Consider the following 27838-nt stretch of genomic DNA (forward strand, 5'->3'; position numbering starts at 1 on the left):
TGGTGAGGTTAGTCCTCCCTTGCCATCCATGTCTGCTCACCTTCAAGAGGGCACTTGGGCAAATGTGACTCCTGGCCACGTTCTGACTCAGACAAAAGTGCCAATGGACTTGAAAGAAGATGCCAGCTACCAACACCATGTTGGCTGTGACAGCCTCAAAGGCATAACTAAAAAGGTCATTCCCTGTCTTATTTGATGTGATGTAAATTGTACTTCAAAGTCCATCTACAAAGAGACTTCTGGAACTCACTGATCCGAATGGACTTTACCCGCAGTGACAAGAGTAACGTGGAAGAGTGTGGTGCCTCCTGATGTAACCAATACTTTGAAGCATATGGATGTGGAATTTTAATTTCCGTACTTCAATGAGCAGTAGCTGCTGTGGCACCCATCTCTGCGGCCTCTCTGTGTGCAAGTCAGCTTGCTCTGCATCATCCACAGGCAGAACTGCCACCCCTCCATGCAGCAAGGACATGCCACATTCTTTTATTCCTCTGTATGAAAACCTGCGAAAATTTCTAGCCCGTGCCAAAATGTAGCAGCCAGAAACAGATGCTCCAATGAGTCCACAACAAAAGCCACAGAATCACCCAGCTGGATATACCACGGAAAACACCCATTTCCCAAACCTGAGAAAATCCCTGCAGCGAGGACAGGAAGATAAAAGCAATCATTCCACTGACACATTTTCAAACAATCTATCTTTTTACCTTTCCTTCTGTTTGAATTTTCTCATCAAGTCAATATTTCACATCTTTGACCTTCCCTTAATGAACAACCACATCAACTATTCAAGGCATTTTTTTTATATCTGAGCAAATATTTTTTTCCCAAAGCCTTTTTTTCTTTCCCACACGCACCTCATTCAATTCCCAATTATGGCAGCTGCACAGGGAATAAGTGATTTTGTCCTCGGTTATCAAAATGTGATAGACAATAACAAGACCTGCTCTGCCACAGTGACAGAGAGTGGGAAGAAGCCACCAGTGCTACAGAACTGGTAGTTCTTCATCCCCTCAGATGAAGGATTTTCTGTTGCGGTGTATTGAACAAGGATATGTGCCCACACTCCTGCATAGTGCAGGATCTTTAGCTGACCTTAATTAGAACCAGCTTCATCGACATCACTAAAGGACGTGATATGGGATTTTCTATTCTCATCTGCTACAAGCCATTTTCTGCCTTGCTGCTTTCTTGCTATCCTAGGCTGGTATCTCTCTCTTCCCCATTCTTAAGGGCTATGTTGTGTCCTGCTATGCTGTGGGGCTGCAATGGCCCTGCTGTCTCCCCAGTGCTGGGAGTTCCCCATCTCTTCTGTCTGTCTTTGCTGGCTCTCTGTTTTGGGAGGCAGAGGGAAGCAGGACTGCAGACTGGAGAGAAGCTCACAAACTGCTGCAGTGACTGTGCTCCCCTTCGTTTTTATCAACTCCACAGGACTATCACGGATTTCTGAAGCTTTGTATTTTAAGAAAAATCTTTCAAGTGGAACAAAGTCTGTCTTTAAAATGAGGACAATACCAGAGATAATTAGAAGCTAGGGACTGACATCTCAGTATAAGAGGCTCGTATTTTTTTCCTCGGTAAAGGTAGATAGCCCAAATCAGAGCCCAATTATAAATCCAACCAGCTGGTAGCCTGCTGCTGCCTCTCACAGAAAACGTGAGCAGAGGCAGTGCATCACCTCGTAGCTGCTGGAAGCAGGTTGTGCTGCTCTCTGCGTCCAACGCGTGCCGCAGGACCCCGTTGCTCGGCTTGGGCCTCTCGTAGTCCCTGTCAGGAAGCATGGCCTGCTCGCTCTCCCCAGTGTGCTCAGGCCTCGGGGGCAAGGACTGCGGGAAGCCAAACATGGGCAGGGACGAGAAGAAGAGTAAGGCACCACAGAGGAGGAAGCCTCCCCACCATGCACCGATCCAGCGAGGGTCATCTGGGGTGATGTCCAGCTTACCTGCAAGGGAAAACAGAAGTCAGTGGTTTGGTGGGATGAAGGAAACACAATGGAGTTAGGGATCCTATAGCTTGGGGGTCTGTTGGCCCCACGGAGCATCCTGCACCCATCCCATGCGAGCTGCCAGCACATGCAGATCTCCCCCTGCAAGAGGTCTTTAGTACAAGCAGCCTTGTCTACCTTGGTGGCACCTCCAGTTTCTGCAAAACTCCATAGTCAGAGCTTCTCTGCAGCTCTTTGGCTCTGCCAACACTAGGATGCTGCTGTGTATCAAGTGTCCCCTTTGATGGCACTGAGGCTTTGGGTCTCACTGGCCCAGAGTGTTAAACAGATAAAAAACCCTCAGTGCCCTCCCTGAAAGCTGCTGGCTGGCTATGGAGATGGCTGATGGAGGAGCGTACAAGAGATGCACCCTGCAACACAATGCATACTGACATGGGCTCCATGGTGTGAAACTTGTGCTCACTTACAACCTGCGACTGCATGAAGACTGGGAAATGCCAAAACGAACAGTAAACACATATAACTGACATGCAAAGACCTGCATGGAATAGAACCAGCACAGACAAGGATGCTGCATCTCCATCCTGGCTCATTCAGGTCAGCACTTGGCTTTGAATTCACTGGCCTGTGTCCTTTTGGACATTTGGGCAGTATGAGCAGCTGTAATAATGTGGAGCATCCTAAATATGGGGAAACATGTACAAGATGTAAAAAATGTTGGAAAAGAGACCCATTCACTGTAGCAGCTGGGCCTGGAAACGTAGAGATAGCATCAGCAAAGGAAGAAAAGCAGAGTAAAAGGCAAGGGTATCATGTTGGCTGCCATTCAGCAAAGATAAGGAAAAGAGAGAGCACCGGTGTCAATTAATGGGAATTAAAATAAGCAACAGGAGAGCAGATGCTGTATTCCCAACAGCAACCCCACTGCCACGGCCACTAAGCACTGGTGGAGGGTGACCAGTGCTGGGAGCTGGCTCCCCAGGAGACCGGGCTCCATGGGGCTGCAATAACAAGCTGCTCTGTTCACCATGTCTGTCTGGGCACGGCTACTGACATATCTGTCTCAAGTGAGGCAATCAAGTTGTCTCTCGAGCAGAGACAGAAGGAAACTCTTTTTTTCCTTAGGGAAAATAACATGCAGCACTCAAATATATATAAAGTTTGAAAAATAGTCTTTTGGAGGGATTGAGTTTTTCTGCTGTTATTTCCTCCTGCCTGAAAGCACATCTTTTCAGGCTCCTGGGAACACAGCCACAAGAAGAGCCAACGTAAACAAAGGTCTTCCTCACATCCCCTTCCTGTACAGGTGCTGTATGAAGGGTTGTGCCATAGGGTGTCTTGGCACCCCACACCTTCGGTCCGAAATGGGAAGCAGGACAGGCTGGCATTCTGGAGTTTGGTCTCCAGCTGTAATGTAGAGTCTCCTTGCCATTCAAAAACAAGCTGAGGCCACGTGTGCCCCAACCTTTGCATGATGATGATGGACCATGGCCAAAGCCAGCTGGACCTGCAGCTGGAAAGTGCTATCCCCTATCTATAACCTGCTGAGCCACAGCTCCTCCAGCATTAATGCCACCACCACCCTCCTCCACAGCTCCTTAATTATCTGGGGCTCTCTGAGCTCTAAACATGGAGCAATGATCCTATGTAAAAACAATCAGATTTAATTAATTTTTCACCTGTGCCAGCACCCTGCCTGGATAGAACCAACTACAGATACCCAAAAAGTGCACAAGAATAAAGCCAACATGTTCCCGATGTTATTCTTTGTACTTCTTGCAATTTGTGGTTTGGGGACATCATAAACCAGGTATAGTGTCTTTTTCATTTCTCTTTCTATAACCTCATCCAGTTGTTTCTGAACTCATTTGTAAACTTTTCATGCCCTGCGGTGAGGAGTTCCACAGCTTAATCTAATGGAAGAAGGAGCACCTTCCTCTGCACGTCCATATTTTGAACTGAATTATGCTCTAATGGCCAAATGTGGAACAACATTCAAGCAAGCACCTCTGCCTAGAGGACCATCTGAGTGTTTCGTATATCTTTACAAGGAATGGAAACAGGCCATGTGGTGCTTGACCAAAGCACAGCTAAAAGTCTTGGCTATCAAAAAAAGACTTCTTTCCTACATGTGTGATATTACTTAGACTTCTCTAGCTGCCGTACACAGACAAGACTAAGAAAGGGGTTCTGACCCTTGCAAGGATGAACTCCATCCAACTGCATCCTGTGAAGATGTTTTAGCAACCTTATAAAACTGGAGCACACCCTCAAAGGTGACAACGTGAAGCATTAGGTTTGCAGTCCGCAGGGCTCGGGAAGCAGTGGAGAAAAGCCTGTAACACATTGCCCTCTAATGGCAAAGAGGCACAGTGCAGCTAGCTATAAAAATGTGCTGGCTCTTTCAAAATTTGCAAACGACTTGATTTAAGCCAACATGGAGTCAAGGTGAACAATAATTAGCACTAATTTTGGCAGACATCTACAACGCTGTGGGACTGACCTGCCCACAGGGTCATTTGCAGGTGGCACTGGGCATGGTACGGGTGTGCTTCCATCAGAGAGCCTGGCTGATACTCCCAGGTCCTGGGGATGGCAGCTCTACAGATTTCATGCCATGCTTTGGACACAGCTGCCCTAACATTACTACATCCGTGCTACGCAGTGCTTGAACACAGTGATGTTTTCAGGCATGCTCTTAGAGCTGAAAACTCATCTCACTGTAGAAAGGAATAAATTTCAGCCGCTACGAACCTGTTGTTTATGGGGTCAGAGTTGAAAAGTTTGGGATCTTGGTCAAAAAAAAGCAAGAAGCCTCTAAAAGTGATATCCATGCATGCAAGGGACTCTCAAGAAGGAATGAGAAGCAGCTCATACTTGCAAGCATCAGTGTTTTTGACATGCTGATACATTAAAACATTTGATTTTACACAGAATTCAGTTTTCCTTACTTGTGTCGATGAACACAGCATCCACATAGATTTTGGTACAGAAGGAGCCCAAGATAAATCCACAGGCTGGTCCAAATACCAGCATTGTAAACAGGATCCCTACAAGGAAAGAGGAAAAAGAAAATTAGTACGTGGCTCATGTTGTTCTGGTCTTCTGCAAGATGGGACGGTCTTACTGGGGTACCAAATAGACAGATATGTCTGTGTATCAAACGCTTCAGAGAAAAGGCACCCAAAATGCTTTTCATTTCTCCATAGACTTTCAGGAAAAAACCAGAGGATCAGCTGTGACAATGCTGAAGGATTTCTATTAGCTGGAAAGACCGCATGGATTTATATTGTGTTGGTTGGATCTTATTGGCCAGCACGAGATACCCACAGGGAAATCTTTACCTTTGCCACCTCCAGCTAAATTCCTTGTAGATTTGGATATTCACAGAATTTAGGATCAGCATGCCTATGAAACACTGAATTGTCACAGACTGCTGGGTGAAGTCCCTTTGGGCAGGTAGGAGCATTCACTCAAATCTGAGAAACCCTTCTCCCCATCATATACCGATATTTGCCACGTAACAAACACTCCCCAAGACATACAGCTATTCAGAGCTCTTGTGAAGGCTTACTGCTCCTGCAGAGCTTTTGTGAGCCAATTACTTGCTTCAATACAATATTTAGAGCATTTATTCTCATTCCCATTTTGGCCCTGGAACAGGAAGGCTACAGGCACATTGCCAACTCCCAATTATCCAGGGCAGAAAGGCAGGGGACACAAGGATAATCCAGAGAAAGAAGCAGTAGAGATAACACACAGCATCTGTAAATTAGACAACAGAAACATATTTAGCACCTTCGCATGGGATGCAGAAACAACACAAAGTCCCTAAGGGGCCTCGTAAGTGGATTTCTGAAGAAATCACAGGGAATTCTGAACAGTGTGGAGTGAAACCTGCTTGTTTGCTTTGGGTTGAGCAGTGAGGAGAGCGGCTCTGGGAGTGCAGGGATGTTCCATGAAGAAGCCTGATCACATCAGACTGCTTTACCTCTCCAGCAAGGATACAATCCTCGCCTCCCTCCAACCTCCCTGTGGGTGCTGCCCAGCATCTTGGTGCGTGCATAAGGCACATAACACCGATAACTCAGCCCTCAAGTTCCTTAACGGGAAACCTTTAATTTAACTCTGTGCAGTTCTCAGAAGCTGGAGAAATGAGCAGAGCTACAAAACATTCCCAGGAGATCACCAATCCACTGCAATGCAAACCACACCTGCTGCTGACAGTTCAACCAAGCAGAATAAGACGGTGCGGTCAAAAAATAACTCCATTTTTACTATGCAGAGCGATGCTCCATCCCTGGAGACCTTCAAGGCCATATCGGATGGCGCTCTGGGCAACCAGATTTACTGGCCGGCAACCTTGCCCACATTTTTTTTTTTGGTCACTAGGTGGCATTAGTGTCTATCATTGAATCCAGGGCCGGGTGATGGTACAGATCACCCCAGCTCCCCAGGCCACCCACTCTGTTACTGGGAGTCGAAGAATTTTGTTTTAACAGATGTAATCTGGCAGAGAAATGGCCATGTCTATTAGTCTGGCAAGCAAAGATTAGGTGTTTCTTCAATAACTGTGCATTAATTATGAATTTATGTGTAATTACTGTCAAGCACGTGTGGGCATGTTGGATGGAGTGTACACCATAGAGATGGGATCAGGCAGGCATGACTGGTTCTCCAAAGGCAGCAGATATACATTTTCTCTTTTTTAAAACTTATTAATTGTGGCTGGATGGCTTTCTGTAAGTGTTTAACAGCTTCAGAGACCTGGGGGCACAGTGACATTGCTGTTTGGTGCAGGCAGAACAAGAGGGACCAATTCTAATACTTGTCAGAACCACCACTGCAGGTGGTGGTGGTAAAGCAGTGTCACATACAAGCAAGAACACAGAACCAAGTGCATGGAACCAAGGGCAAGATAAGGAACAGAGAAAAAAATCCTTCACACCAGTGCTTTATACACTCTGAAATGTCCTCACTAGAGGGCAATGTGGGATAGAGCACGCACCGAACAGGGAAATTGCTAAGATCTTACAGTAAGATTATCGATTCTACATTTTTGTCTTAAAATCAAGAAGAGACTTTCCTCGTGCTCCTTTTGCCACCCTCTTTCAAGACTCCACCAATATCCTTTGGTTGCAGTAAAAGTGTTTTACAACTTATGCCACAAATTGAACAGCTCTTGAAATAAACCAAGGCCTGGACTGTCACGATAGATAGAGCCTGGAGAGAGCTGGACCGTGCTCCAGGCTCAGCAGAACACAGCACTGGCACAAGAGTTGGGCTGTTGGGCAATCTGTATAAGATATCAGTACTTAAACACGTACGTGGAGTTCAATGCTCAGAAGGAAATGACACAAATTAGAATTTGCTGAAGACATCCTTCCACTTCTGAGAAATGCCGCACGACTGCTCATCACCACCACTATTAGGACAATACTTCCCACACCATCCACCTGGCCATGCAACCACAAAGACAATACTCAGTACAGAAGATCTAGTAAAGTCCTTTCTCCCAGTCCAGGATAAAGATGTGATAAAATCGTGGATGGCTTAACACCCCTTGCTAGCTTGTTTCCCATTTTTCCCTCTAACTTTTAGATCAGCCTGACTTGATACAGGTGTATGCCACAGAGCAAAAGGGCACCAATGCCAGGAGCAAGCAGACCCAGGGTCTAAACCTGGCTCCATCACAGGCTCTTGCAAAACTCCTCATTAAAAGCAACAAAAGCAGCAATCAATATAGGGTATTCCAGCCTCTTCCCTTTCACTCTCAGCTTAAAATCAGCTTCTACCATTCACAGCCTTGCATTTGGTAACTCCCATCCTCCCCAAGAGAAGGAAAGGAAAACCAAGCTGGAACTGTCAGCTCTAATTCCGCTCTGCAAACAAACACCTCCTGCTCTGCAGGGCAGGCTGACCCTCTTCAGAAGGGCCTTTGCTTCGTCCTACACCCAGTGTTTCAAAGAGAAGTGGGGCATGTTCTCAAAACAGCAAGGCCTATGCAGACCAGCAGGAAGTAGGATGAGAAAGGTTTCTCCTTCGTGCATTTTGATGTTTTTGTTTTTAATTATATATATATATAATATATATAATATATATATATCCATATATATAACATTCTTTCCAAATTATGGGAGTAATCATTTTCAGCTTTCCTGCTCTATTCCTCTTTCCCTGCTCTGTTCGGGCTGGACTGAGAAATCCGAATTATTTTCCTCCCATCTTTTCAAATGGAACAATCTGCCAAACCCTACTTGGTTCTGTCAACTAACAGACATTTTCCAGGGGCTGGGGAAAGGATAGGAACAGCGGAGTTATTTGATCTGACATTCTGTGACGGCATTTTATCACTAATAAGGCCCAGGACTACTAATGCAGTTTTCCATTAGAGCAAAGAGAGAGAACAGCAGCAGGTACCACGTATCAGTGGAGTGACTGTGCTCAGTCAGTCATGCAAAGCACACAGGAAAAGTTACCAAGAGAGGGATAAAGGATGTCAATATTACAGTATTAAAGAGCTGTCCCTTGGTTGATCATAGAATGGCTTAGGTTGGAGGAGAACCTTACAGACCACCTAGTTCCAGCCCCCTGCCACAGACAGGGATGCCAATCACTAGGTCAGGCTGCCCAGGGCCCCATCCAGCCTGGTCTTGAATGTAGTTTCTTATTGAGTCCAGGTTATTTTATTTTCTTATAAGAAATCCTGAAGCAAAAGTCAGGATTCTGGGTGTGGTTTTGCTTTATAAAGGAGCTCAGGTGCTTATAACGGGATTTAGTGCACTGTGACAGAGACCTTGCTTAGTAAAAGATGATGTACTCATGTCCAGGAGCAGGATACATATTTCTGACTTAGTCCACTCAACACTTAGATACCAGCTAAGGTTTGATTCAAGAACATATCCGAATCAAACTTGCTGGCTTCAAACAAACTGATGCAGACACAGAGGCAAGATGCTGAACGAAGATTTCATTTCCTGTCCTTCTCTGTTTTGCCATCAGATTGGTCCAAACATCAAAGTGCCCAGCCAGGAGACACTGCCACTTCCAGGATACACATCAGCACGGTCTCCTCTGGTTGATCCATAATTCCAGCAGAGTCTGGATGCCTGAAGCATCTTCACTGTTCTGGACCATCAGCAGTCAACTACACAGTATCTCAAGCTCTCCCGCTGGTACAGATCCCATTCCATTTAATCATGGAGGTGTGGCTCATCCCTGCTGGGCTTACATCACATTAAGCCAGGCAGAAGCCTTGGCATCTCCGTGATACTAGGTTGCAGGAGGTTGTGCACTGTGCTATGGAGCAGCTCACTCTCAGGAAAGCTTATGGGCTCTGCCTGCTACCCCAGGAATGAGGTTTTGAGGGAAGCCCATAAATAAAAACTTCAAAGTGGGGTATTTGACTCAAAAACCACATTGGTGCGAGGGTGTGCAAAACAAGATCCATGTGGAAGACATGGGAACCTCCCTCCAAAGGTGGTTTCACCATCGCATCACGTAACCGCATCCCTGTGGGGGAATAGGCAGCGAAATGCGATCTCTGTTGAGGGTGACAGTGACCAGATGGTTTGGTGACAGCCACAGAGTGCACATATGTGGTGCACAGAGGGCAGAACACACACGTGAGCTGTCATGAACCCACGGGGTGTCGCTGGGGACAAGGGACATGTCACGCTGCGGGTGGTGGCCCCAGCCAGATGCTGCTGCCTCCTGCCTGCTGTGGGAGCGAGCTCTTTCTAAAGCACCAAGGGAGTAGTTTTGCAGAGCAAGAGATAATCTCAAAACCCTGCTTGTCCCACATTTCCCGTTGCAGGGCAGGCTCCTGAGAAGGGATTACTGGAACACAGCTCGTGTGCCGGTCTTAAAGGGACACAGCAGCCCCGAGGACGGCAGGCAGCTGGACAAGCTGCAAATGCTGTATCCTCCTGAACCATCAGGGCTCCACAGGAAGACTTTTGCACTGTGGGCCGAGCTTAACAATTTCAGAAGGCTTCCTTTGATTTTTATTAGCTGATGTAACCTCCAGATGCACGGTGTGGGGATGGGGATGGCCACGTCCTACTCAGATGGCACCTTCCTATGGAAAAACCCTCTTGGAGTCAGCGTGGTGTGTGGATGCCTGCAGTCCTGCAGAGCCCAGCAACACCATCAGCCCCCAGCCCACCCCTCCCAGGAGAAACTTTTCCTCATTCACCCTGAAAATACATCATTTTCTCATCTACTGCCATCTCTCTCTTCCTTATCTCGCTTTTCCACTGGCACTGCTGTAGCTCTGATAGGAAACATGGCCAGGTGGTGCTGCACCAACGGTGTGTTCTGATTTGTTCTGCTGCCTCAGTGCAGCCACTGAAGCGAAGGGAACGTCAAAACAATCCTGGCAGATGCTTCAGAGTGCCTGCAGCTGTCGATTAATGAGGAACAACTTTGGATAATTCACTTTAATGTTTAGTCTCTGCTCTGATGGGGATCAAAGTGGCTCCAGCCTTGTACTGGTGTTAGATAAGAACGAGAGGGGGAGGTTGAGTAACTGCAATCTGTACAGAGGCACACAAACTGTTTATTAGTTTTGCCCCCATCTCAACACTGGTAGCCCCCTGCCAGATGTGGGCTCTACTTCGAGGCTGCCCAGTGATGCCTGCAATGGGGATGGATGTAAGCAGCAAGTTGTGGGTGCCCAATTCCTGGAGGTGCCCAAGGGAGGGTTGGATGGGGTGTGGGCAGCTTGAGTTGGTGGGGACAACCAGCCCATGGCAGGGCGTTGGTGTTGGGTGGGCTTTAAAGTCCCTTCCAACCTGAGGCCCTCCATGATTCTACGAAGCAATTTGTTCTGGCCTGTGTATAGCACTCAGGTGTTAATCACTAAAGAGGTTGCTAGGATGGAAAGGACACTGGACTGAAGGTACGTTACATGGCAGTTTCTCCCCAGCCTACCAGCCTCCCCTTCAATATTTATTTCTATCATAAGTCAGGATTTCTCCAAGGAGATGCCTCCTGACTTTGAGATGAAATCTCATTCCTTAAACAGACCTTTTGCTCTACAAACTCCCTTGCATTTTCAATTATTGCCAAGCATTACGTTTGTTTTATCAGCAAATCCCTGTCCCCAGCACTATCAAGGCTATGTTTGAGAGGATCAATGCTTTACCAACCGCTGACAGCCCCGGGGGATCCCGAGGCACACACACAACATTTGCAGAACAGTACAAAGAGTGCCTGGACTTCTGCAATAAGAGCACAAGCTCAGCACCCAGCCCTGAATGCTCCATAATGACTTGGAGCACTTCTGGCAGCTCCAAACACACCCATTTGCTGGCTTCTGCCCTTCATTCTGATAAGCACAGAAATAATGAAAAGCCAAGCAAACCAGCAAAAATCCAGCCCAGATCCCTATTTGTCCTGGCCTCTGGGTCACTGGTTTGCCCAGCTGCCGAAATAGGATCATGAACGAGACCGCAAAGGAGCAAATTGCACTATGACAAAACCTCCCCAAACCTCAAATTTGCATTTGCTAACGCAATAGAAAGCAAAATAGTCACTCTGTGAGCTCTGAAAAGAAAACTATAGGGACACTCCCACTACAAAGCCCTAGCACTGCTATGGTCCCTACCAGCTGGCACTGGGAGCTCACTATTCCCCACTTCTGAGCATCCCAACACCCTCCCAGGCAGTTGAGGGACTGCTTGCTGCATTTCCTTCCTCACTGATGGGAAGCCAAAGAAGAAATTTGCTTATGCTAATCAATCCCTGGCACGATGCATAGCAGACACTAATCCACTAGCCATCTCCATCAGTCTCTGCATATTTAACTACAGCAGTGAACACTCATGGAGGATTATGTACGCAGTGATATTGTTGTAGCAGTGTTTTCCTACCTAAGCTGCAATCACTCAGACACCCTGTCTCCTAATATTGACATACAGAGTGCACACAAGCAACCTGCAGAATTGCCTGGGTCCATGCAAGCATTCTGGACAGAACTGCCTCCAAAACTACATCTGCTGCATGGGATTTAATAGACGTGCCTGCTCCATACAATGCTGTCTTAATTACCCTCTGTCAAAACGCTTACGTTCACGGCAGTTATTTATAAATCACCATTTTTGAAGGAATAAACACTGCCTGATACTCATAGGTATGTACAACCAATTCACAGGTAGCTTGGACATGCAATTACAGGAGGGTTGGGTCCATTTTCCATCACTTTCTGCCAGAAACAAATCCCTGTCCATTCAGGTGTATCCCTGGGTTAGTATTCCTGCTCTTGCAGAGCAAAAAAATCCAACAGTGTTAAACTCTCTTTAGCGTCTCTGAAATGCAAGGACGAGCCACTCGCTCCACCTACCCTGCTGGCTCACCTTCTTGTCCCTGAAATGTTCTTGTCGCCACGTCGTGAGCAGGAGCCAGCTCAGTTTGAGAAGCAGGTGTATGACTGTGTCTAACTATAGCACGCAAACCCAACGCAGCACCCATCCCACCAGCTCTGGATCCCACAGATCACACGTACTGTGCAAACACACCAGCTATAGCTCTGCGCTTGAACAAGAGATTTCCATACGTCAAGTAAATTCCTCCGTGCTAATTACCTTGGGAAGCAGCCACCAAAAGAGAAGTCTGCTTAGATGCCAAGTACACTTCGCAGGGTTTCAGTCACATGCCTTCAAGCTCTGTTCATCTCCTTCCAGCCGTTAAACACCAACACCTGTTTCACCAAATCTGCAGTGCTGCTTCAGCTAAAGAAGGGCAGACTTCCTTGTGTTAATTCACAGGAACTGTGCCAAGAGTAGGTCAGAATGGAAACACACTTCCAGGACACATTTCCCTCCCTTCAAGGCTGTAATCCTCTGAATCTGATGATCGATTTCTCATTTAACACCAAATGGGTTTGATCCAATGGAGAAGCATAAGAATACACCACACAATGGAATAATGGGAGGTGGTGGAGTCACCATCCCTGGAGGCGTCCAAGAACCGTGGGGATGTGGCTCTGAGGGATGTGGTTAATGGGCATGGTGGGGTGAGTTTGGCTACATGATCTTAGTGGCCTTTTCCAACCATAATGATTCGGTGATTCCCATTTCAATCTGTCTAATCCACCTCTCAGCACAACACATTAAATGGGGACAAGGGCTCCTGTGGCTCTTGGAGGTTTTACCTTCATCACTTGAATTCCATGAAAGCCTCTTTATTTCCTCATGCACTATAATATATTAGGAAAAAAACAACATCATATGACTGAGAATACAATGAGCTATTCACACACAGAGGGCAAATTTCTGAGGCTAGAAATTGCGGCATCTGTCATTTAGGAGGTTGGCACAACACCTCCTTACTTTTTTATTTATTTTTTGAAAGCTGCACACAGAGTTCCTCACAGATAGAACATGCTGGTTTGAGGAGGAGGCTGCCAACACTGCCTCCCTCCCATTTTAACCTTAGTCTTTGGGGTATCCCTTCCCATCCCACATATCTTATATGAGGAAACAACACGTCACATCACTAACTGACGCTCTGTGTCAATAGAGACAGCTTACTGCTTTCACAAAAAACCATGCAGTAAGGAAGAGAGGTTCAGCTCTGTTCCTCGCTGTTGGAAAGGCTTTTCCTTGCAACATCCCCCACTCCTCCTGCTCAGATATGCTGCATGACCCATAGGCAAGTGGGTATGCACAGGCAAGCCCTAAATTATTGCAGCGAGAAACAGCCTGGGAATCACCTAAATGCAAAGCAAGTTGCTGGGAATACAGGGCTGATAACACTTATCAGTACTGACCATTTAAGAAAGGGCCGTGCTTTTCACTGCAGAATAGATTTAATCTATTCTAGCAATGGTTGAGCCATCAAGAAGGGAAGGAAATTAAAAACAAAACTTCTGTTGTTCTGCTTCCTTGTATTGCAAACAACAGCAGAAAAAGTATTTGCTCTTGACAATAGTCATTCTTTGCACTGACCTAAACCTTGCCGAAGCTTGTGGGAACACTTCCACTGACCTCAGCAGGCTTTGGGTCACCCATCTCCTTCCCTTGAGGTGACCCACCTGCAGTGTGCAATGTACAGTCCTGGCTCCAGAGGCACTTGCTGCACATCAATCTTACTGCTCAACAGGCTTTGTGCACCCTTCTCAACAAGAAGAGTTTGGGAAGACTGAAACATGTACTATTTGTTATCATCAGGTGCATCATTTGGAAGCCTAATGGGCTGTGTCTGAAGCACAGGGAATGCAGCCTGAAGCCCAAAGCCAGGCATGGGCTCATGAGGGCATCCTACAGAGATGCTCAGAAATAAACAGGAGGAGGATGCTGGGACAGCAGTGTTCCCACAGAGCATGGAAGAGCAGAAAATGGGATGCTCTGGTCAGACAGGCTCCTTCAGATACCCGCATTACCCCACATGGCAAAGAACAAGGGATGCCAGATGCCAGTCTGTAATGGGGGATGGGGAGCCGGCTGCATGCAGGATAATCCCCCAGTCTAAGATTACTTTCAATATAATTTCTGGCACTCCCTAGCAGCTCAGTTGCACCACGAGCACAAACCCGAGTGGCTGGAGCCAGAGAACTGTGTTGCTGATGGAGTGCACAACTCAGCACCTCATCCCCAGCACTCCATCAGCACAGCAAATCCTTCTCTCCAGTTCCCAAAACTATGGGTCACACAGACATTTTGTTGAGGCTTCTTACAAAGACAGAACTTCAAAGCTCTCTTGTGCCTCTTTCATACAAATATTTTCCTTTGTGACACATAGGACCCTGTCCCTGATGACTGCCTTTCTCCCTAGGGCACAGAACAGCTGCTGCTATCATTGTGGGCTTGTCTCCCTTAATTAAGCATCCACAACAACGGCACAAAGATGAAAACAAAGCCCTATGAATGAAGCCTAGGATGAAGATCCCGCACAATGGCACTAAGAGGAACAATTCCCTCCTACAGACAACCTTTTAAACTGGGAGATGAATCAAAAGCACCTGAAATATCCCATTTAATGCACCAGAATGACTCTGTTCCAGGTGTTCAATGGGACGGAGCCTTGGCCTGGGGAAGTTATTCTAGTGAAGGCTTCATGCTTTCAAGAAGGTGGAGGTGCAGTTTTTCTTTCTTTTTAAATTAATTGGAGAATCGCAAAGGTTGGAAGAGACCACCAAGATCATCTGAAGCCCTCTAATTGCCTTTATGCTGTCTTCTTCGCAAGCAATTCTTCTTCTTGGTAGACAACCAAGTCATTGCAAGTGTCTCTGAGCAGAAGTCATGCTTCCTGCCCAGCTCCAAGATGGCTTTGTGAATTCTTGGCGTCTCTTCTTTTGCTGACTGCTTCCAGCACGTAGTTCCTGTAAGAAATTCATCCCTAGAGACTACTGCACAGGTAAGCACTCAGATGATGAAATTTTCAGACAACCAAACTGTTCTGACTGGACCTGAGCTGGTTAAGAGGATTACGACTCGTTACCACCCACCTGATGCAAGCCTTGCCAGCAAACTGCCACTGTTGGCACTTCCAAGCCCAGTCCCACAAAGCACTCCAAGAAACCCATACCGTTAATGAAATCCAGCTGAAAGAATTGCCATAGGGAAGGATCCTGCCGCTCTGTGCCGCTGCCATGCATCCCAGCTGCTGTGGCTTTGGATGGTAATCCACTTCTACTATTTTTGGCAGAGTTGGTGGTATTCTTAAGGGCAGTAATTACATTTTCCAGGGCAGGCTTTCTGCCAGGGCTCAAAACGATGACCAACAGGGCCCTTTTAACCACCTGCTATGATTCCAGCCTTAATTAGTTATTAGAGTCCTGCTGAAAACCACTGTAATGCAACCAGAAAGGGTGGTTCTTGCAAGACTGACTCCAGGGAGAGGTAGGTTTGAAAGGAGAATAGAAAGTGCTTCCAACAACAAAGCAATAAAAAATAAGAGGCTTTCTATAGTGGTATTGCCTTCATGAATACCCAAGAAGCACCAATTTCTTCCCCATTGTTCCCACATCAACTGGCAATGTGTACCTTTCATATTACATGAGCAAACCCAAAGCCACCATACAGACAACAATAAAACTTGTAAAAAGCTGTACTCTTGTAACCTGCCAAATATCAGCCCTCCCTTTCCTTTCTTAGCATGCACTAACTGGCTTTGGGCAATGAGGAAGTCTTGAATGCACTGAGTTTTTGCACACTGGCTTATACATTACTGATAGAGAGTAAGGATCTTAAAACATGAAGTCCTAGAGTCCTTGCTTATGACTCTGTGACCATGGAAAGCAGTGGCAGCTCTGTGGCCAAAGCCTCTGCAGCAGCAGCCTGGCCACAAGCCCTGCCTGTATTTATAGCTATTACAGATGCTCATTATGTAGCATCATGGAAAGATCTCAAAGCGCCGTCAGGAGTTCATCTGTGGGTTGGTAGGATGCAGCAAGCTTGCCTTGGCAGGAGAACAGGTCTTTTAGTCCAGTGGAGACCTCTCATTTCCTCTACCTTTGAACTTCTACCTTCTAATTTCTACCATCTCCAGCTCCCCAAAAAGAAATGGCAGTTTGTGACACTGCTAACACCAGGCAGGGGCAAAGCCTTATACAAGAATAAATCAGGCTCTTTCTTGATTCAGTAAGAGGCTCCCTGTTACTGCATATCACACACATCAAGTATTTTCTTCATTAAACAAGCTAGAAAAAAGAGAAAACATAGGACTGAAGCACTCAGGAATGTGACCAAGGGTATTCTCAAGGTTTTAGGGATGCTTGATCTCAATCCTACACCATTTTACAGCACTGTTATTAGGAAATGCCCAGTCAATACACACACTGACTCTACATTAGGGCCTTTACAATCTTGGATAGATCCCTCCTCGTAGTTCTCACAGTCACCCACTGAACTATGTCCTTCTCCTTTTAATACTCATCACATCTTAATTTTATCTTCAGTCATCAAGCACAGGCAAGAGTCTTGGGCTTGGCACACATCACAAGCACAGAGGACACAACACCTGGCACCTTCACAGAGCTGCAAGGCCCTATGTGAGTAATCACAATTACACTCAACATGAATGTCCGTTCTCTACAGCCAACAAACTGTAAAGGAAATACAACCGACAACATTGCTGAGCTGCAGAGCAGCTAATCCCAGCACACATCCTGCTGAAGGACCATCCAAATGGCAGATTTCTCTGTGGATGTGGTCACCAGGAAGATCTGCCCTCTCTTGCATTCCTTCACGATCGCATGATGGCTCACAGCTTCCTTTGGAATAGATCTCTGTAAAGCTACCCGCAGGATCCCAATCCAAATCAATGTGATATTCTGCCATATGTCACTGAATCCAGACACAACATATGAAAATCACAAGCTTAGTTTTGTGGTAAACCATTGCCAATGAAATGGCCATCTCAGGGGAACACTCTGCCTTTGCTTTCACTCTGTTCTTTTATCACATGCCAGAAGGTTTTTGTTATTAAACCTACCAGTATGTTTAGAAGGATCCAGAGCAGACAGTGCTCAGTACTTATGGCATATTTCTGCCTTGCAAAGCAGGCATGCGTCTGCCAGAAACTTCCATTCTGCCTTTCCCACCGTAACCTGAACCATGGGGAGGGGATGGGACATGGTTTTCACATTATCCTGTTTACATTCCTTTCCACAATGGAGCTGCAAGTCTAAAAGCATTTCCCTCCATATTAATTCCCCTCACTGCCATTTTTCCTTTACACAGTTAAATGTACAATTTAACCCGGTTTGGAGATTAACACTTATGAACAGATTCATAGAATAACTGAGGCTGGAAAGAGCACTGAGATCATTAAGTCTAAACATCAACTCATGCCCATGACCACTGGTGTCTGGTCATGGGTCGTCAGGAAAAGAACCCTTGGCTTCAAAGAGCTGAGTTCCTCTATGGGAAATTTGGAAGAACAGCTCGATAAAAACAAGAGTTTTCCATTCCTGTGGAAATACTTCCCTTAGTCCTACGTCGAGACAAGTCACCGAGCCTTGCGAATTCTTTGCCAAAAGTAACATTCCCCAAATGCTTCACTGATATTACTGGATCGTTATGCGCCGAGAGAAAAATAGCTACCGAGAGATTGTTTCATCTCTTCTGAGATTAAGAAGCTTCTTCTCCCATTCAAATGATATAATGTTGAAAATATTCTGTTGAAAAATGTGGACCCGTTTGATGCAAACCTGCAGAACACCCACTTGAATGAATTGGCCTCACAGAAAACTGCCACAGTGAACAAGGTGCAGAAAAGCCCAAGAAGGTTTTCTGATCCAGGAGCGACCTTTATGATCATCCTCAAAGCTGCAGGCTGTAGGAAAAAGCTCTAATCCTTTCATCACTGCGTTTTGACAAGATTGTGCATGAGACTGTAGCCGGGCATGCGGCTGAAGGAAATTACCTGGGACTGAAATCATAGACTGTGTGCATCTGCAGTGTGCTAATTGAAGGCTTCAGGCAAATTATTATACCTTCCCACTCAGGAAAGGGAAAAGTTTTCTCTCCCTGTAAATGACCGTTAACTGCATAGTAATAATAGGAGATGGTAACCATTCGGGATGATAACTGAAGTGTGTGCCATGAAGGATAGTTCAGCAATATATAATTTTCAGAGACCAAACGTATTAGCGTCCACATAGTTTGTCATTACAGGAAAGCATGTAACTGCTCAGCAGCATTATGGCAGAGCTGTGTTAGGTCACAGCACTTCATCACCATGCTCAGAGCAGGACTGCTTTTCCCAGCTTTACTTTGGGACATGTATAATTTCACTATGCAAAACTGAGCATTTATAGGAGCAGTGAACCTGTAAACAAGTTGAGAAAAAAAGATAGGATGATATGATGTTGTATCTGAAAACTGCTATTGCTTTAAACAGCAGATGCATGCAGAAATGTGATGCTGACAAGAAATGTGCTGTGACTGTCCCACTGCAATGGCCAGCAGCAAACAAAGTCCCCGTCCCCAGTCCATTGCTTTGTGCCACCTCCCCGGCATACTGTGCAGAGCAAAGTGCTTGTGGTCCTGTCACAGCGAGATAAGATGATGTGCAGAAAAATAGGTCACCTCTTAGTGCACAGAGGCAGACCTTTCCCCAAACCTTCCCAGCTCTTTCATTAATATGTGCATGTGAAATAATTCTGAGCTTGCACAGAAGTGGCAGTGAGAGGGAGGAAGGTCTGAAGGTGCTTGAAAAGGAGCGTGATGAGAGACACCCAGCACACAAAGGATGTTACACCTCCAGATCTCCTTCCCCCTCCCCTGACCCCGAAGTCGGGCAGCACACGGTGACAGCGTGTCCCCTTGTAGGGACAGGCATGCTTTCATCCTGCTGCTCTCATGACTTTCCTCCTGGGCAATGACAAGATCTAAAAAGCCCTTCAGACCAATCAACTCCACCTCCTCATCTCCTTAATGTTTTCATCCCAGAGCTTTCAGAAAAAAAAATTCCCAATAAGGGCTGTCACCAAGCTCTCAGAGGAAGGTGTTCTGCCAAGAAACTAATGACTCTGGGCAGTTTGTAAGTGGAAAAACAGAAAAGATATATTTTGGGGCTGTAGGCCCTGATTCATCCCCACAGTGAAGCTGCCACACGAGGTACAAGCCTTACGCTCCAATGTTTTCTCTCCTTACATTTTTAGTCAGAAGGGACCTTTAAAGGTCACCCAGTCCAACCTCCCCAAATCTCCTCCTTCCACATAGGAATGTGCTGTGGCAGCCTGGGTTGGCCAGCCAGCTCCCCAGAGGTGCATCACCATTATATATATATATATATATATATATATATATATATATATATAATATATAAAGGAGCCAAATGAAAAGCTGCAGCAGCAGCAGTCAGAAAAGTGGCATTTGTTGCACACTAAAGACGAACCACTTTCACTAGCAAACGCTTCCTTCCCAACCCAGAGTTCTCAGGCACATCTACATAAGAGGCTTGAGGGAGCTTAGCTTTCCAGGATGTGTGTCATGCCAGAGCCAAATCACAGCACCGTGATGTCACAGCCACAGCAGCTCAACTCCAAGACTTGGGTTTTTTTGCACCAAAATAGCAGTTAAGCCTGAACAGAAAGTTCTGAAATATTCATAATGATAGCATTAGAGGTAACACTTAATCTTCATTACTCACTGCTGGTATTTAGGCAGCATGCTGTCTGGCTACTGAATAATCCCAAGGGAAAAGCAGGAGAATTAATACACATGAAGAAGGGGCTGTCATCTCAGGGAAGTTACTCTGTGCTCCGACTGCCCTGCACAATCTCTGTGGGCTGAGAGAATACAAATTGCTCTTTCTGACTGTCATTGTCAGAAGAAGTAGAGGTGGCACGAATAAAGCAGGGAAAAGGCAGTGTTGTATACAGTTTCCAGCCTCCTGAAGCTGTATTTAGTGGCTGTGCCTCGAGGAACACAACAAGCAGAGACCTATTTCTGCTGCTCACAGCCACCTGGCCCTTTTGGTTTAGGGGTGGTCAGATGAGCAGCTCTGCCTGTTGGGATCAGAGGTCAGCATCTCCTCAAGGCCAGTGGGAGGAATGAACCACAGTTGGCACACAGGGGGCTGGAAAAGGTCACTCGGTTTAGCAGTAACACTCAGTTTGGGGACTGCACCTTTCACGGTCCCTGATCTCAAAGGATTTAGCAAGAACTGCCTAACACTGCTTTCCTTCCTTTGAGAAGGAGCTTAGGTCAGTTGACCTGACCTGCTTTCTCACTGCTGGGGAACAGCAGAGGAGAGCATTCGCCTGTTGAGCAGCAGTGGGAATTGAGGGACAGCCTCGAGGTCCCACAAGGTTCTGCAAGTCATTTCCATTAGTGACAGGGGTACAAGCTGGGGGCATTGGCACCACAGGCAGGGCTGTGCCAATGCCTGGACAACAGCACATTCTGCATGCAGCCTGCAAAGAGCCACAACACCCACCTGAAAAGCCGAATACACTGTGGAAGTAAAGCCTTACTTTTAGCTTGTGAGACTCTTGCATGCATCGGGCAAGCTGAAAAGCAGCTCCACTATCTGACACATCACAGAGTAATCTGTCTTAAAATGAGAGGTGTTGCAGGTCAGCACTCAGATATCCCCAGATGACTCTGCAATGCTTACGGATGTGGCAGAGCAGTGACAGCCCTCCACAAGGTAGCAGAGGCAAAAGAAAGGAGATTTGCTGATCAACATGCAAAGTGTCCCTGCTGCATCCTGCCCTGTGCGGGTGGAGGAGGGCAGGATTCCCACCTCTGACATCCAAAGGTGAGCACAGAGCCTGCTGCATGCTCACAGCTCCTCTGTGCCTTGCCCAGCAAGTGGGCAGCAAAGCTGATTGCAGACAGCCAACAGCAGTCACCGCTGCCACCTTCAAAATTGCCATTTGCATCTGATTAATTAATGCTGCCTGGGTACAGGCTCTACTGATAATTAGGCTAAGGGGGAATTTCAGAAAGCAACACTGACAAGTGCTACAAAGCACTGCAGAAGGGGCTGAACGTGGCTGTCTCTCCCCTCCAGAAACAGTGAAAACAAACAAACAAGTTAAGTATAGACCTGAACAAAATGGGGACTGGTACATTTTTAAACAGATCTCATTTGGTTAATTTCAAATAAATGCTATGCAGTTTAATTTCCAGGGCTATAAGCAAGAATAATACAGCCCTGCTGTGTTGTCTTCATCTGTCTTCTAATAAACTGATTAGAGCCCAACACATTAAAGCCCTGTGCACCATTATCTATTATTCAGGTCCCTAAAAGATGTTAATTAACCCGCGTGTTCTGAGAAGCTCCATTGTAGCACACACAATAAGGAACCACATGGCACAGTCGGAGCACGTGTTGCTTACTCGTTTTGACTTAATTACATGGGCACAACGCCAAGGTGGTTCTGGAGGAAAACTGTATTATTGCAGAGACAATGTCCAGATACTCACATCCAGGCTCATATTTCACGAGGGAAAAAAAGTCACCTTTCTCTGTTCTGACAAGATATAAATTGCTGGCACGCTCCCAACTAGGTAAGGTCAGGGAAACAAACTATGTTTGGGTTCATAAAGCAGCACTCAGAGAGCTCATTCTGCCATCTTGCCACGCAGGATGCTCTGAAAAACAAATGTTGTTCAGGCTGAACTGGAAACTATGAGCTGAAGTAATTCTAGAAGCAGGTGAGTAAGCTTTTAGCACAGCTTGTAGTCCCTCAGCCATTGAGAAAGAAGAAACCTCCCTGGCATCTCCTGCTGCCATGGCTCATGCATGCCCAGGGCAGGTGAAGGCTTTACAGAGTGTATGTTGCACAGCTCTCCCCTAAGAGCCATGAAATAAAACCCACTGGTGGCTCACAGCCTGGACCAGCACACTTCTGGAGGCAACCTGCCACCCTGCTCCATCTCCAGAGCCCAGGTTTAAAACGTGAGGTCAAGCAGAACAGCCAACATCTCCTAAAGCCCGAACACTCAAATGGTCTCTTAAGTGCACACAGCAAACACAGAGGTACATCAGTGCAGACTGAGGGGTTTCTGAATGGTCAATGGGCGGCCTCTCAGCACAGGGGCTCTGGTTCACACGATGGGCACCTGCACAGTAGAACTGTGCTGAGCATCCTTGTACTGCATGGGTTAAACTAAGCAGGATCAGTTACCTGCCAAGCTGAAATGATGGATATTAACCGGCATTAATTGCTTACAGTGTGAACTCTGATTTGGGGCCAGACCAGCTCTTACAGAGGATAAGCAACTATCACCCCTACAACAGATCTAACAGGATGAAAGCCAGCAGTTGGAGCATTATCCTATCTCTCCTATTTTGCAGACCTTTCCATTTTTCTTTTTTTTTTTCAAGCAGATTTTCAAAAGTAAAGGAAAAAAACAACAACAACAGCAACAACAAAGCATGCTTTTTCTCTAAGACCTTCAAGTTGATGCTGCAAGAGGTGCACAGCAGTCCCTGAAAGGATCTGCCACTCCAGCAGGGCTGCACACGAAGCCATGTGGCAGGGCTTTGCTGTGAGCGCACCGTGCTCTTTTTTAAAGGGGTCACAAAATGCTGCTGACAGCAAAAGAGCTCACACCACACTGCTGAGCCCAGCACCTGCTTGCTGCTTGTTGCTAAAGGCAAGCATTTGCTCTGGGGCAGGGCCTGCCTCTGTCCTACAGTGCTCCCCACACGTTCTGCTCCTCTGCCATAAATCTAAGCCAGCTCCATAAACCTGTTAACAAACTTCTGGTGATGGGAGTTACACAGACACAGCGTGTGCAACATGTGCTCTGGAGATGGATGACCTTCTTGTTCATCTCCTAGCACTTAAAGCAGTATGAGTACTCCTAGATCTGCCAAGCACGCAGTTTGGTCAGCATAACCAACAGCTTTTGGGGCACAGTGCTTTGTGGGTTATGCTTTATGGCTGTACAAGACCTCTGTGACGGCTTTCAGATGTTGACGATGTCAAGTTTTGGTACTTAAACACAGCAGGACAATTTGTTCTGTTCTCAGAAAGAAGAAATTTGAAGACATGACAATATTTTTCTTAGAATTTAACATTAAATAAGTAATTTGAAAGGGATACTTGACTCAAGCTCTTAAGCCTGCATCTACCGGGCACCCAGTACATGGACAAATTACCCTATGTGCATGTGTTGAAGTTCTCTCATCTCTTTCATCACAAAGATACTTTGAGGCTCCTTCCCATTTACAACTTCCTGAATCACAGTTTTCATTACTCTCCCAGCTCCTTCTTTCCCTAAAAGAGAGGGACCGTGGGTTTTGACCGCTGATCAGGTTAGATATTAGGAAAAATTTTTTCTCTGAAAGAGTGGTGCTGTAGTGGCACAGGCTGCACAGGGAGGTGGTGGAGTCACCACCCCTGGAGCTAAAGAACCGTGGGGACGTGGCACTGAGGGATGTGGCCAGTGGGCATGGTGGGGGTGGGCTGGGGTTGGACTGCTACTACTTGGTGATCTTAGCGCTCTTCTCCAACCTTAATCATTCTGTGACTTTATGACCACCTCTGTCTGGTTTATTTGTTTCTTGCTGTTTGTTTCTAAAATAGAAAATAAAGGAAAAAAGACAGAGCAACTTGGTAGTTACTGAAACGTCCACTCAGCAACAAAGAACTCACCCAGGGAAGCTTCTGTAGAATTGCAAGTCTCCTGATGGGAAGGGAACCTCCAGCTGGGCACCAAGCAGCCCTGGGATTTCATTACACCTTAAGGTCAACCCTTCTGCACTTCCACCTGGCACATCCTACTGCTGACAGCAGCAGTATTTTTCTTTTATGATCCACCACTATCAATGCAGACGCCATTAATATGTCTGGGCGTATCAGCAGAAGTAATAGCGTGGTGTTAATTGAATGGCTCAGCGTTCATCTCATCACACATTAACACTGCTGAAAGTTACATAACGCCGTTCCCAGGGAATATTTTACCGGATCCCATAAAGCATCTCCAGAAAAAAAAAAGAAAAAAGCAAAGACAAAGCAAATCAGAAGATCGGGAGGCTGAAAGCTCCGAGCAGCTTCTCCTCTTTCAGGGGGCTGTTATTTAATCAGTTTTTATTTCCTTTATTTATCATGTGGAAGCAACTGTGTCGTTTCAGTTGCTGTAGCTTAAAATGTAATAAAATATGGCTGTGACACAACAATACCTGGATCCTCCAGCCAAAGCCTGCATTTCGGTGTCAGGATGAACAAATATTCATCATCTGATGCAGCCACTGCTGCCTTTGTGAACTGAGCATATATTTCAGTGCTCACTGCCACATCTCTCCCGAAGGCGTGTATTAAGAAGAGCCTGTGAGTTACTGAACTGTAAGGCTTGCAAGCCAGAAATTCAACCCCAGATGCAGGTTCATAATGCTTTTGGAGAGCATTTAAATCAATGAGCAGAGCCTTAAATCATAGGACAAGAACACCCAACACACACCATTATACAACAAATCTTTTTAAGAGGAGAAGGCTGATAGAGCTTCGCTCCTGGCATCATTATTTGCAGTGTTTTGTAACCAAGGAGGTCAGGTTCCTACTCACAGATTAGGTTAGCAGACATCAACAGAAAGCAGCTGGGACAGAAAAAGCCTTCCTTAAGTTTCATCTTTGGGTGTGAGCATCACAATGCTGTCATTAAGGAGAACATTAGCTGTGTGCAGTGACACGAAGGACCTCATCCTGTGCTGCTGTGGCTGAGCACCCACACTATCAGGCCAGAACCTGCCTCTTGCCTGGCACAGAGGTGGGAACTGAGCACAGGGCAGCTCCAGCTCCTTTGGTTCTCCAGTTTTCCAACCAAGATCTTCCATTCACCCCAAACTATAAGAAAAGGGAAAGAGCCGCAAAGGATAAGAACACTTCATCTGGCTGCAGTGTCAATCCTGATCGGAACTGGGTCATTAAAGAACAGCTATTTCAGCCATTATACCTAATTACAAAGCGGAGTCAGTCTCTAAAAATAAAGCTCCAAGTGCCTGAACTATATTAAAGGCAGATAATTAAAAATCAAACAGACGATGCCATCTTCCTCGTCACATTAAGCCTGGTCTTGTTCTGAGGCTCATCCTTTGAGCCCAATGCTAACACAGCAGCCTCAGGTAAAGGACAGCAGCCAGGGCTCCTGACTGATGACACCCATGTGCAGCAATCTCTTCCTCAGCACTCTGAGAAAGGAAAACCAACACAGCACTTCTGTGGGTTTTGCTGCCAAAGGAAACTTGTCTGCACTGAGTTCACAGATACAATCAACTGAGCATGTTATCTCTCCCCAGCTCAGATGCATCCCATCTATTTAGACACAAGAGAGGCACCTAGTCATAGGCACTTCATCCTCTCCAAGGACAGGAGCACAAGCCCAGAGACAATTCATCCCACCAGACACAAACCATCCCCTGGCTATGCCTGCTGCTTTCCAGAGGCTGCAATCAGCATTGCACACCTGAAAAAAGCACCAGATGTTCGGAATGTCCTTTGAGTAAGATGTCTCAGGCCACCTTCATCTCAGTTTTATGGGGACCACCTTGGTGGGACCAGGAGCAAAACACCCTTGGGACAAGAAGTTGGGAAACAAGGCGGGATTGCATAGGCAGCAACAAGCAGAGCCTCAAGGCTTGTTCTGCATCCCTAAACATGCCAAAGATCAGACATCTTCGAAGCTCTCAGAACTGCAAAGCTGGAGCAGAGGCTCACAAAAATAATCCTGTTCGTGGTACATCGTGTTCTTCCTATTTCTGAATGCGATGGGAACACTGCGAGAACAGCGTCTGCCATCGCAGAGCAGCATATTGTATTCCCAGGCCGTGCAGCAACAGAAAAACAGAAGTGAATGGACCAAAAAAAGCCTATCGCTTCAGCATTATCAACCTTAAAAAGAATGCATTCAAAAAAAAGAAAGAAAAAAAGTCCAAGTAGCCTAATGCACTGTTTGAAAGCTTTCTGTGCCCATTTTATCATCAGAGCGGTTCTCTGGGAGTTAGTTTCACAGAGGACCTAAGAGATAGATCAGACTGGAGAAATTCAGCTGCTTTGGGTGTGTACCCTCCCCTCTGGTTCTTTAGAACAGCGTGAAGCCAATTGATCTGTACAAAGCCACAAGAATAGGCATGGAAGGAGGGAGGGAGAGAGGCAGCAGTGCTGGGGGACAGCAGACCTAGGTGCCATGGAACAACATCCAGCCACCGCCGGGCAGGACGATGCGGCAGCACAGATGTGTATACCTTCAGAACCAAGGAGCCAGGTGTGGAGGCAGCATTCCAAGCCCTCCCTGTCCTGTGCCATGTCACTAGGCAGGCAGTGTAGTCATCAGCTTCAATATGAGCTGTGCTCTGGCTGGACACAAGTTCCTTTATGGGGCTTAAGAACACTGCATAAAGTCAGTAAAGTAACTGTGGGAGCCTTTGTGCTGCTGCTTTAGAGCTGCCTCAGTGGAGGGACTCGGTCATGACACACACAGCAACAGACACCACTCACCCCATGCACACCTCAGCCCTCCCTGCCCCCTGTTCATCACATCTGTTCACTCAGCTCTCCAAACGTGCTCCTTGCGTCCCACCTGCAATGACTCTGCTCACTGTATCTTCAAATTCTTACAAGTGGGATTAAATAGCATCTAGTAGACCGGGAGCTGCAGGAGTCAGCAAGTCTTTCACCCAGGGCCATTCAGGGTAATTACTAATTACTTACTCATTGCAAACCTTTTCTGACCCCATTCTCAAAAAGCAACATCTGCTGTGTGGCATTGTGCTACAACTCCCATGTGCATTAAAGGAAGCTACTATATAGCAAAAGGCCCCTGACCCATTCTCTCAGAAGAAGGCATGGTGGTGATGGTTCGTTCGATGGTTGACCTATGAAATCTTGGCAGTTTTTTCCAAGCTTAATGATTCTAGGATTCTACATCCACAAACTGGATGAGCTGTCAGTTTCTTGCACTACCTTCCTCCCCTTTGCCAACATTTGAGACATTCACGTCTCTTGCCACTGCGCTCACAGTCACAGGAGTTAATCCTGTTCCATGCTCTGCTGTCTCTTTACAATTCTTTCTTAGAGTATGTGGAATGCCTTGTCTGGAACCTAAGAAACTGGAAGGCATTGTGGTTGGGGAAGAAGCAGGGGAAGGTGATGGAGCATGCTGTCCTTTCCACCAAACATCACACAGAGCTGGCCAGGATTTGTCAGACCGCCTGCTAATCCATGCCTGCTCACTGCATGCAGCTTAACTGTCTTCTTGAGAGTGGTACTAATGGGTATGGAAAGAAAAAGGAAACTAAAATATAACCACTTTATCGCTGGTTAACCCAGTGCAATTATCACAGCGTTCATGTTCCATAATGGGCAACAAGCTCTCAGCACAGTGACATGGCACGGAAGCTCCTGGAGATCACAGCTGGGAGCGAGGAAGCGCTCCTGACTAAAAATAGGACAGAACATGGAAGAGGTAGGATTTGTAACTCCTA

The 27838-nt window shown here is 46.4% G+C and overlaps 1 protein-coding gene across 1 annotated transcript in view; it reads right to left on the reverse strand.

The window, feature by feature from the left end:
- The window catches only part of SLCO3A1 (solute carrier organic anion transporter family member 3A1), a gene marked incomplete at its 5' end in the record, with an annotated part of 111148 nt that overhangs the window by 21316 nt on the left and 61994 nt on the right, over nucleotides 1-27838 (reverse strand). The window contains 2 exons of the mRNA XM_079540987.1: nucleotides 1682-1945; nucleotides 4900-4998. Of these exons, the coding sequence (XP_079397113.1) occupies nucleotides 1682-1945; nucleotides 4900-4998 (363 nt within the window). The remainder of the gene's footprint in view (nucleotides 1-1681; nucleotides 1946-4899; nucleotides 4999-27838) is intronic.

This window comes from Tetrao urogallus (assembly GCF_951394365.1).
Source record: "Tetrao urogallus genome assembly, chromosome: 11".
NCBI lineage: Eukaryota > Metazoa > Chordata > Aves > Galliformes > Phasianidae > Tetrao > Tetrao urogallus.